This window comes from Megalobrama amblycephala, linkage group LG20 (assembly GCF_018812025.1).
Source record: "Megalobrama amblycephala isolate DHTTF-2021 linkage group LG20, ASM1881202v1, whole genome shotgun sequence".
Classification (NCBI taxonomy): domain Eukaryota; kingdom Metazoa; phylum Chordata; class Actinopteri; order Cypriniformes; family Xenocyprididae; genus Megalobrama; species Megalobrama amblycephala.
Genome location: NC_063063.1, coordinates 8,620,534 through 8,632,900, shown reverse-complemented (window position 1 = coordinate 8,632,900; position 12,367 = coordinate 8,620,534). Strand labels below are relative to the sequence as shown.

General features: G+C 33.6%; 1 protein-coding gene across 1 annotated transcript; it reads left to right on the top strand.

The window, feature by feature from the left end:
* The first annotated feature begins 2,026 nt into the window (after positions 1-2,026).
* On the top strand, positions 2,027-9,802 carry LOC125255916 (alpha-sarcoglycan-like). Its single transcript, XM_048171454.1, has 9 exons — positions 2,027-2,130; positions 2,488-2,616; positions 2,730-2,887; positions 3,011-3,080; positions 3,178-3,376; positions 5,203-5,365; positions 5,447-5,655; positions 5,749-5,775; positions 8,721-9,802. Exons 1-9 carry the CDS (start codon positions 2,064-2,066, stop codon positions 8,863-8,865), a joined length of 1,167 nt encoding a protein of 388 aa, XP_048027411.1. The 5' UTR covers positions 2,027-2,063; the 3' UTR covers positions 8,866-9,802.
* The last annotated feature ends 2,565 nt before the right edge of the window (positions 9,803-12,367 follow it).

Below are 12,367 nucleotides of genomic sequence, written 5' to 3'. Positions count from 1 at the left end.
GGGATCTAGAGGGCAGGTGGTGGGATGGCTGGAGAGGAGAAGTTTGGATACTTCTGTCTCAGTGAGGGGGGAGAATGAAGAGAGGAGGTGTGTGGCTGTGTGTGTGGTTGGTCTGAGTTCCTGTGTGTGTGGAGCGGAGAACTGACTGCTGATGGTAGATGTTTTATCAGTGAAAAATGTAGCAAAATTATCAGCAGTAAGGGATGAGGTGGGTGGCGGTGGAGGGGGGCAGAGGAGAGAGTTGAATGTTTTGAAAAGTGTGCGTGTGTTTGGAGCGCTGTTGATTTTGTTGTGGAAATAGGAAGATTTAGCAGCATGAATTTCAGCAGAAAAGGATGAGAGCAGAGATTGATAGCTACTTAGGTCAAATTGGTCTTTTGATTTGTGCCACTTCCTCTCTGCAGCCCTGAGTTTAGTCCGATGTTCACGAAGAACATCAGATAACCAGGGATTAGAGGGAGTGGCACGTGCAGGCCTGGATGACAGAGGACAGATACTATCTAGAGAAGAAGTTAATGTGGAACATAAAGTGTCTGTTGCTGTATTCACATCTAGAGATGCGAATTGTGAGGGTGAGGGAAGAGAGGATGATACAGTAGAGGAAAGATTAGAAGAAGAAAGTTATAAATTATACATTTATAACAATAATATCTTAGTCTAAAACTAAAGTAAAACTGACAAACTATATATTATTTGAAAGTTTTGCTACGGGTTCACTCCAAAGGAAGACGAGGACAGATACAAGTAACACAACGTAATTTAATCTCACACAATGCAAATTTACACAATGCAAATAACAAACAGCTGTGAGGGTAATCAGTGTCCATGGTGAATGATGAGTGGCGGGAACTGAAATCAAAGAAGCACGTGACAGTCAAAACAAATGGGCCTAGACGGTGACTGTGACATTAGCCCCCCTGCAGGGTTGTGGTGGGCGGGTGCAGGGGGCTCGATAGCGCCGCAGATGGTGATGTGGTGTAGTGTGTTGTGTGGTGGGGGGTGTGACACAGTGATTGACTAAAGGAGGACGGGGTGTTTATTCTCTCTAATTAAATGAGTATTAATGGTTTATAGCACCCCACCCTTCAGATTAATGCTTGTTATTCACTGTTTACACCTGCTATAAACCTTATTTTCATCAGATGAGTAGATCTGAAATCAAAAACATATACAAAATAATGAAGAACTCAATAAAACGTCCATTATTTACAGAGAACATCTAATATTGAGTGTCTTAATATATGCACAACTAAATCTTCTGTTGTCTTGATTTAATAGCTTTTGATAAATTAAATCAGCCTAAAAGTGTTAATGTCATAATGTATCATAATGTTATCATGAGTTTAGTGCTTACTGAATTTTATAAAAGTGTGTGTGTGTGTACAAAAGCTGTCCACAGAAATAGTACAGATCAGTACAAATTATAATTTTCAGTGGTGAAGACATTTTTCAGCAAATGCTACAGAGGATATGCTAGAATTTTATAGAAATATCTGCATAAGGATTGACAGAAATGCAATGTTGAGAATAAACATTACATTTCAAGAATGAAAATAAAATGTTGAGAATAAACTCATCTTTTGAAAAAAAAAAAAAACCTAAATAAAAAGGCAAAATAAAAAATAAAATAAAAAATCACTATATCCCTGATCATATTGTAGCCCCGGAGAATAGAATAGAATAAAATAAAAATAATAAAATAAAAATCACTCTATCAGTGATCATACTGTAGTTCCCGAAAAGAAAACAATAACATTTGGCTAATTAATCTATTTACTTTGGGAAAATGTCATTGGTTTCTTCACCACATTTATCTGATCTCTTGTGACATCTGGTGGTACACTTGAGAAATTAATCAGCCCATTAGATTCCTCAGATTGGGATTTCTCCTCATATAGACCTACTGTACAAAAACTGTATTTTCACATTTCCACATGTAATTTGCAGTAGCTGTTATAACAAACACACAGTCAGACCACAGCGGGAAGTGACAGCTTGAAGTGAAGGATAAAAATAGCCCTCACTGTATTTAGAATAGGGTGGGTTTCTGCTCTCTTGACCAAATGCTTCTGTCAATCAAGACTTCAAACAAGATGGCAGACAAAGGGAACTGGGCTTTGGCAATAACAGGCAAGTTCATTCTCTTTCTTTTGAGCTCTTTAAAAACTTAAAGATCCCCTTCTGAGATTTCAAAGCTGGAACAAATTAGACAGCAGCAGGTTTGGACGTTTCTTGGCTTTGACACATGGCATACTAAACATATAGAAGTGAAAAAACTAAAACTAATCATAAGTGCTAGTAGTTCTATATGTCTATAAATGCACATTTCAAACGAGTGTTTTCATACTAAAATCTACAAATACTGCACACTTAAAAATATTTAGAACAATATTTAGAACAAAAGCATACTCATGTGCATAATGAATCATATTACTGTAAGTTCTGAATGTACAGTAAATGGTTTCTGTCGATATGTTTTGTCCTCAGTCTGCGTGGCCGGTTTTCTGGTGGTCCGGGCAGACATTATCACAGACGCTCCGGTGGGTCAGCTGTTTGTCTATGAGCTACACCGAGAGGTTTTCCAGAGTGAATTTGAGCCTTTTCATAAAGTCTTCCGTATGTTGGAGATATATTACACATACTTACAATATTCAGAATATTTGAAGGCCCAGTTCAAAGCTTCTGTACAATATAACAGCATGTTTAAAAGTATTTCACGTGTCTTATAGATGGTCATGTTTACAATGATCCCATGGTGTTTAAATGCAACAAGGAGCGATTTCCAGATCTGCCCCAGTGGCTCCGCTTCACCCAGAGGGATTTTTATGAGAACGGATTCCTGTACGGGACGCCGCTGCCACAGGACAAGGGCAGGAACATCATCGAGGTGAAGAAACTCACTATTTAACAGCAACATTCAAAACATAATCCCACATTGAATTTTAGGTTTGATTGTTTGTGTATACTAATATTAGTGACTTTAAAATATTTTCTAAACTATATCTATCAGATATTTGTGATCAACAAACGGAGTTATGACACATTTCGAGAGAGGCTGGTGATAAACGTGGGTCCTGCAGGTATGATGTTGTTTAGTGAAAAACTCCTACTAGATGAATCTGCTACTCAAGCTCTCCTGTACTGAGCATCTGATTTTGGGGCTTCTTTTCGTCCCAGTAAAGCGCATGCCGTACCAGGCTGAGTTCTTCATAGAGCGGCGAGAGATCGAGAAGGTGCTTCCTGCTGCTGTTCAAAAGGAGATTCAACTGGACATTCAGCATCTGTGGGGAACCGAAAGGCTGGATTTTGTGAACATTACCTCTGCTCTGGACAGGGGCGGCCGCGTCCCCCTTCCTCTTCCAGGATATTTTGAGGGGTAAGGCTACAGAACAACTCTTAATAGTTATTATGTTATTATTACTGCAACTAGTAGTAGTACTATAGTAATTTCTATATTACTATATATATATTAGTATATCTATATTAATACTATAGTAATTTCTTTCAAAAGCAGCTTTGATGTGATGACCGACTTTAATGGAAAAACTTTCTTTAATGGAAAATAATAATAAATAATTTATAATTAATAATAAATAATTTATATAATAATTTCTTATGTAATTTATATATTATTATATTATAATAATTTATAATTAATTTTTATAAATTTGAAATAATTAATTTCAAAACAACATATTATTATTATTATTATTATTATTATGTTGTTGTTGTTTTTAAAATTATTACAGTTTTTACCAATTATTATTGGAATATATATTATACTAAATAATAATAATAATAATAATAATAATAATAATTATTATTATTATTAAATAAATTATTATATACTTATTATGATTATGTAGTAATTATAATATAATAACATATTTAAATTATTATAATATCATATAAAATTATTACTATTATTATTATTACTACATGTTGTTGTTAAAATTATTATAGATTTTACTTTAATGACTTTAATGGAAAAACTTTCTTTAATGGAAAATAATAATAAATAATTTATAATTAATAATAAACAATTTATATAATAATTTCTTATATAATTTATATATTATTATATTATAATAATTTATAATATAATACTATAATAATAAATATTTATATAATTTTAAAACAACAAATTATTAATAATAATAATAATAATAATAATTATTATTATTATTATTATTATTATGTTGTTGTTGTTGTTTTTAAAATTATTATAGTTTTTACCAATTATTATTGGAGTATATATTATACTAAATAATAATAATAATATAATAATAATAATTATTATTATTATTATTAAATAAATTATATACTTATTATGATTATGTAATAATTATAATATAATAACATATTTAAATTATTATAATATCATATAAAATTATTACTATTATTATTATTACATGTTGTTGTTAAAATTATTATAGATGTTACAAATTATTATTTGAGTATGTTATTTTTTGTATTTTAATTAATTATATTATTAATAATTAATGTATTTATTTATTTATTTATTTATTTATGTATTGTTTAAATTAAAAGTATTTTTAAATTAATTAGTATTTTTGTCTTGTAATAACAATAATCATAATATAATATAATATAATAATTTATTTATTAATTAAATTATTATTATTTGATTATGATTAATTAATTGATTAATTAATTAATTTAGCCTATTATTCATGCATTTTCTTTTAAAAATATTGTTTTTCACTCAGTATTTATATCCAAGTATTCTTTACTTTTATTAAGTTATTATTAAGATATTAAGACTTGTTTTCAGAGATGATATATTTTTTGACTGTAAAACAAGACAAATACTAATTAAAGAATGATTTGCAGTGCAAGAAAGTACTATTTTGTATTGAATTGCTGGGCACATGTGATAGTTCACCCTGAAATGTCTGTGAATTCTGTCATCATTTTCTCACCCTCATGTCATTGGACATGACTTCAGACATTTTTAATGAAACCTGAGAGGTTTCTGTACCTCCACTGAAAGTTCAGGTAACCATAAAGGTCATAAAAGCATCATAAATTGAAAAAAAAGAGAGAAGAAGAATGAAAATATTTGTGTTTCGAAGATGAACTAAGGCCTTATGGGTTTGGAACAGCATGAGCCACTGTGACAGAATTTCCATTTTTGGGTGCACTGTCCCTTATTTTTCCATGTCTCTGTGTTTGTCTCAGTGTGTATGTGAAACTGGGTTCAGACCGGCCCTTTTCCAAATGTATGCTGAGACTTGTGACGCCGGAGCACCAGAGAGAGTGTGAAGCCGGAGGGAAGCTCACCGGAGACTGCAGCACCTGCACAAACCCCATCAACTGCATAACCTGGTGCAAATCTGTCCTGGTGAGACACAGCAGATGTGTTCTGTGTACTGGATAGCTCACCTTCATCCTTACATATCGTTTAATACCTTTCATCCCATAGTTTGATCTGTCCAAGCCTGTTCCTCCTGCCCCGCTCCCTACCATGGGTTCAGGTGTCCTCGCGTGGGGTGGAGAGTTCAGTCCTCCAGAGTCTCCGCCCGAGAGAGATTTCTTCCCCGACTACATAGTCACTGTCATCGTTCCCTTCGCTCTGGCTTTGATCCTCTGTCTCATCCTGGCCTACATCATGTGCTGTAGGAGAGAGGGAGTGTATGTCCACTTCAGATTCACGTTTTGGTTAAAATAATGTTTGTTTGAATGACCATTTCAAGTTTCCTTTTCTCTTTGTCCTTTTTATTGCAGTCTGAAACGAAATGCCAAGACCCCTGAGTAAGTACCCTATACTGTATCACTGGGTTTTGTTTAAGGAAAGACACTATTGTTTTTTCAGGCAATGATTAATTTTGAGCTTTTTTGCTTCCAATAGCATCTTTCAGACTAGTGGAAAGAAAATGTTCAAGACACATATTTAAGTTTTTATTTCATTACACTTCATCTATTTGTGTTTTCAATTATAATACATACTTTAAAGGCCGTTTTCTCGAAAAACTTCAGCAGCTTTACATACAGCAAACTTTACAATTTTATTTATATCTGTTCTAAAGGTTTTAAGAAGGGGTTTGTTCATATATCATTTGCTTGGTTTATATAATATTTTATTATTAAAAACAAAAAAAACTTTTCTGCCTCTTGACAGTGTTTTCCATGGAACATGGAAATGTTCCATGGAACATGATGGCAAATGGTGTTAAAAATAGTCACACTTGTAATCTTCACTGTCAAAAATGACCACCATAGGAAATAAATAGAAAACACAAAAATACAGAGAAATCTTTTTTACAGAAGAGATTTGGATTTTTTTTTTTTTTTTTTTTTTTTGTCATTCCATAAATCAGAAAACTACGGAAGAGGATTAGGGCCAAGCAATAATAAAAAAATAAAACCATCTCGAGATTAAAGTTATTAAATTTCGAGAAAAAAACTCATTAAATTTCGATAAAAAAGTCGAAATAAAATGTTGAGAATAAACTCATTAAATTACGAGAAAAAACTCGTTAAATTTCAAGAAAAAAGTCGAGATAAAATGTTGAGAATAAAGTCATTAAATTATGAGAAAAAAGTCGTTAAATTACGAGAACAAATTCGTTAAATTATGAGAAAAATGTCGTTAAATTTCGAGAAAAAAGTCGAGATAAAATGTTGAGAATAAACTCATTAAATTATGAGAATAAAGTCATTAAATTACGAGAAAAAAGTCGTTAAATTATGAGAACAAACTCGTAATTTAATGACTTTTTTCTCATAATTTAATGACTTCATTCTCAACATTTTATCTCGACTTTTTTTTTTTTAATTTAACGAGTTTTTTCTCGAAATTTAACAACTTTAATCTCGAGATGGTTTTATTTTTTTATTATTGCTTGGCCCTAATCCTCTTCCGTAGTTTTCTGATTTATGGAATGACAAAAAAAAAAAAAAAAAAAAAAATCCAAATCTCTTCTGTAAAAACTATGGAAGCTTGTTTCCGTCACAGAATAAAAAATTAAAAAAAGTTGCTACTATTTATCTCGCAATTCTGACTTTATTTCTCAAATTAACCTGGAATTGTGAGTTATAAAGTCCGAAATTTTGATATATAAACTCGCAAATGTGAGAAAAAAATTTCTAAATTGTGAAATGAAAAGTTGCAATTACCTTTTTTTTATATTTTCCATGAGGAAACAAGCTTCCTTAATAAACCTTTAAAGGCATAATATGTAATTTTTCGCCACTAGAAGTTGCTTATGTAAAACAAAAGTGTAGTTTGATGATGCCTTGATTTCGTGGAATCATGGGAGGTGTTGTCTTCACGTCTACAGTCGGTTGAAAAGAATCCGATGGGACTCGGGCAAAAATCATACTCATGGATGAGCTAATGTATTAAATATTTATTAACATTACTGTAGTATGAAGCAGGGTGGGGCTGAAAGCTGTTGGAGAGGAACGAGGCCGCTGGAGCGATTGATAATAAGAGACGAGCGCGACACACGGCTAGACAGCAGTGGAGCTTTTATTATGCCACAGTCGCCGCTTCCACTTCTTCCGGTCATGCGTATGTGGGGCAAAGCAGCACTGTTTATCATATTAGAAACATTTGTGTTTTGAAAGTTGTTATAATGCTACTCTGCGCGTTCGCTCGGTGGCTGCTATGAGACACTTGTTGCACACTGCAGTAAACTAGATCGATATTAGACATGGTAAAACATGGTATTCACAGTAAATCAAGAAAACGAGATTTAAAAAAATAAGACTTACTGTGTTGAGCTTAGGGCTGTTCAACGATAACTGTGGTTATCGTGTACAAAATAAGAGTCTGTGTTTACGTAATATATGTGTGTTTGTTTTGTGTATAATTATTATGTATATATAAATACACACACATACATGTATATATTTAAGAAATATAAGCATGTATGTATAAATATATTTATATTTTTATATATTTAAATTATATATAAATGTAAATATTTGTATAGAAATATAAGATATTTTTCTTAAATATATACATGTATGTGTGTATATTTATATATACATAATAATTATACACAAAACAAACACACATATATTACGTAAACACAGACTCTTATTTTGTACACGATAACCACAGTTATCATTGAACAGCCCTAGTTGAGCTTTATAACATGATTAGTTTTCTGTCGATGAATATATCCAAACAGTTGCTCACCTGTCTAATAAAACACATCATATATTAAAGCATCTTTGGTGTTTCCATGGTTTCTACAAAATAAAACCGAGGTCCGAAATCGAGGGTAATGCGGGTATGATGTCATTGATAGGCGACGCATGGCCACAGTCCGTGTCTTGGTTAAAATTGCTTATTTCTCTGGATTTAAATGTTCTTGGAAACATTTGGGTTACATAATGCAAGTACACAAGTCAACAAAATATATAACACTGTTCTAGTGGTTTTTGGATATTTTAATTAAAAATATTACATATTGTGCCTTTAATTCTAATCTGTCAACAAAATAAAACAAGAATGTTGAACCTGGCTTTATCCAATGATCAGATTTGTGTTCTGAAAATGTATGCAAATTAGTTAATATTTAACTAAATAATGCCACATGTACATACTTTAACATAACATTATAGAAATATGTCTTAATGTACTTAACCAACTGGGGAAAGAATTATATCTAATAATCGAAATTTTTACCCTGTTCACCTGTGGTGTCTTGCCTCAACAACATACTTAACTTATCTTCCCGTCTCAGTCTCCAGCTGTACCATCACCACACCATCCAGGATAACGCCAACGAGCTGCGGAGAATGGCCAGCGGTGACAGGCTCACCGTGGATCCGCCTCGGCAGTGCTTACAGCCGCTCCTCATGGCGGAGCAGGCGATGGCGGAGCGCTGAGAGACATTACAGAGAATGTTTTTAACTTTCACTATTTGTTTTTTGCTTTGTGTGTCTTTGAGGAATACTTCACCCAAAAAAGAAAATTCACCCAAAAATGTTGTTCCAAACCTGTATGCTGTTGTTGTTTTTCATGAAACTCAACAGGAGAAATTTGGAGAAGTCCTTATGCAGCTCTACAGATGGTTGATAAGGTCTAAAAACAAGGGCATATGACCCGTGCTGTGCAATGATTTAAAGTCTTTATATGAGGAACAGAATGAAACAAAGTCTCTTCATCATGTAATGCTTTGCTTCTTAAGTCATATTGAATGCTTTTAGTAAGGACCATGAATATCACTGTCAGTATGCAGTAGTCAAATCTGATTCATCTGTTTAACCCCCTGGTAGTCTTCAGTCATTTTAAACAGAAAAAAAATTACATTTTTAATTTTTTTAATTTTTGGTATGCAATACAAAGAGACACACACACAAAACATGATGGCAAATGGTGTTAAAAATAGTCACACTTGTAATCTTCACTGTCAAAAATGACCACCATAGGAAATAAATAGAAAACACAAAAATACAGAGAAATCTTTTAGGGTAAATCTACAAATTAATATATATACAGCTGGTTACACAATAGTCATAACATATGATTTTCTTTATTTATTCCACCAGATGGCACCAATCTGCCTTCCATGCATTTGATTTGAAATACATTTGCTATATTTAGGCTATCACTGTATTAATACCAGAGGGTTAAAAAGGTTAAGCATTGGTACTTATACCAATGCTGGATCAGTAAATTCCAGACTATCAACAATGTAATGGGAACATGGTCTTTGTTTGGAGTTTGGATCACTATACTAACTCTTATATCAACAATTGTATGCGGTGTAAAATGTAATTTGATGTGAAATAAATTAATAAAACTTTAAGTCTGTGAATGTTAGATGTGCACCCTGATGCAATTTCTGAATTTAACATACACTAAACACTTCTACTGGTCTGTTAAAGGGTTAGTTCACCCAAAAATGAAAATAATGTCATTTATTACTCACCCTCATGCCGTCTGTTCCACATCCGTAAGATCTTCGTTCATCTTTGGAACACAAATTAAGATATTTTTGTTGAAATCCGATGGCTCAGTGAGGCCTCCATAGCCAGCAATGACATTTCCTCTCTCAAGATCCATTAATGTACTAAAAACATATTTAAATCGGTTCATGTGAGTACAGTGGTTCAATATTAATATTATAAAGAGACGAGAATATTTTTGGTGCACCAAAAATACAAAATAATGACTTTTATAGTGATGGGCGATTTCAAAACACTGCTTCAGGAAGCTTCGGAGCATTATGAATCAGTCAGTGCGTTCCAAACGGGATATATCGCCCTCCGAAGGGCACTTCGGAGTGAAAATAATCATGGCCGCCATATTGAAGGGTCGTTCCAAACCGAAGTGCTCAAAACTGGCCACTTCAAAGGGCCCTTCGGAATTAAGGATTTCGAAGGGAACAACTGATGGACACTTCGGGCCCCCATGATCCTTTGCACAGGGAAGTTTGACGTCACAGAATGGGTACAGGAGGCTCAGAGTTCGATTAACTATAAAGGTATGTATAATATTTTATACATATTTTAAATATATAATATTTTTCTGTACTACTGTAGCCTAATATTTATATGAGTTAGATTTGGTACATTATTATGGTCAAAACGACTTTCTACTTCAACAAAAATACTTTACAGCTCCCTTTATCAGTCCATTCAAATGTTTAAAATACATAAATACAATATAGCCTACATGCGCTAAACCTAAAATAAATAAATAAATAAACTAACGTTAAATAAAGGGCGCAGCTTGCACAATCTAAGTTACTCCTCCTTGATTGTCTCGTTAAGATGACGCAGAAGTGCATTCCAAAAGAAGAGTTTTTTTGATCCCTTCACCCTTCATCCCTTCGAAGCTCTCACTCCGGAGGGTAAACCCTTTGAAGGGATTAGGGCATAGGGATGAGCCCTTCTGAATGGAACGCAGGGTCCGTGTCGAATCATGATTCGGATCGCGCGTCAAACCGCCAAACTGCTGAAATCATGTGACTTTGGCGCTCCGAACCGCTGATTCGACACAAAAGACTCATAACGCTCTGAATCTTCCTGCAGCAGTGTTTTGAAATCGGCCATCGCTAAATAAGTCGTTATTTTGTTTTTTTGGCGCACCAAAAATATTCTCGTTGCTTTATAATATTAATATTGAACCACTGTACTCACATGAACTGATTTAAATATGTTTTTAGTTCATTAATGGATCTTGAGAGAGGAAATGTCATTGCTGGCTAACAGTGAGCCATCGGATTTCAACAAAAGTATCTTAATTTGTGTTCCGAAGATGAACGGAAGTCTTAGGGGTGTGGTACGGCATGAAGGTAGTGATTAATGACATTATTTTCATTTTTGGGTGAATTAACCCTTTAAAAGTGCGTTCTTCTTTCTGTGCTTAAACCAATAGCTACGGTGTTGAGTCGACGCTGCACTGCCATCTATCGACGTGGATCAGCGAAATCATTGTTGACTTTATGTAAATCACACAGATAATAGTGAGTTTTAGGCACAATTATTAATTTACTTACCTGCCTTCCGGCTTCAGACGTTATATTCGTTATCCAGTAGTAGCTACAGAGACGGCAGCCAATGAGCATGAGGATTCTCCATGACGTTTAGTGAAACTCGGATCATGTCATTCAACATAGCGAAATACATTGAGGGGGGCGACCCGCACCGTATATAATTAAAACACTATTTTATGGAAAAGTACTACGACATTCAAAGTCACTTTGAAGGCAAGTCATTTCACTCGGCGGCCATATTTGAAACACTATTTCAGTCATGCAAATACAGCTCCTATCTCTTTGAATGGGGAAACATCAAATTCTCCAAAGCTCTTCACCAAGCTTACAATTAAATTTTATATTTGAAATCACCAATGATATCTGACAACAGTCTCATAAATGCTCAAATCACGACCATAAAAAAAAAAAAAATGCATTTTTCAGACTGGATCAGCCAATGCGCATGTGCAGTCATAACCTACTTATTCCGCCATATTGTGTTGCACTCTCTCCCATCAATAAATGAGTGCACCATCATTGTAAAATCTTTGGTAGAGCTACTGAATCTTTAAAGTTACACATAGAGGTGAGAATCATACTTACAACACGTGTCGCTGTTTAAATATTTGAAACACCTTGTGTGAGGCCCAGTTATGATGTATCAGGTCAGCGGGAGTGGAAAAGTGAATTTTTAGTTTGACTAGGATCCAAACATTTTGCCAGACTGTAATGCAAAAATATTCGACAAGGGGCCTCACTCGATTGTTTTTGGAAATGTGCCTTCTTGTTGAGTATTTAAATGTACATTTAGGAACTATTGTACTTTTGTACAAAAAGAGAGGTGTATAAATTCATTAATATTTTGATTGCCAATATTGGGCATTTTTTGTTTTGATTATGAACAG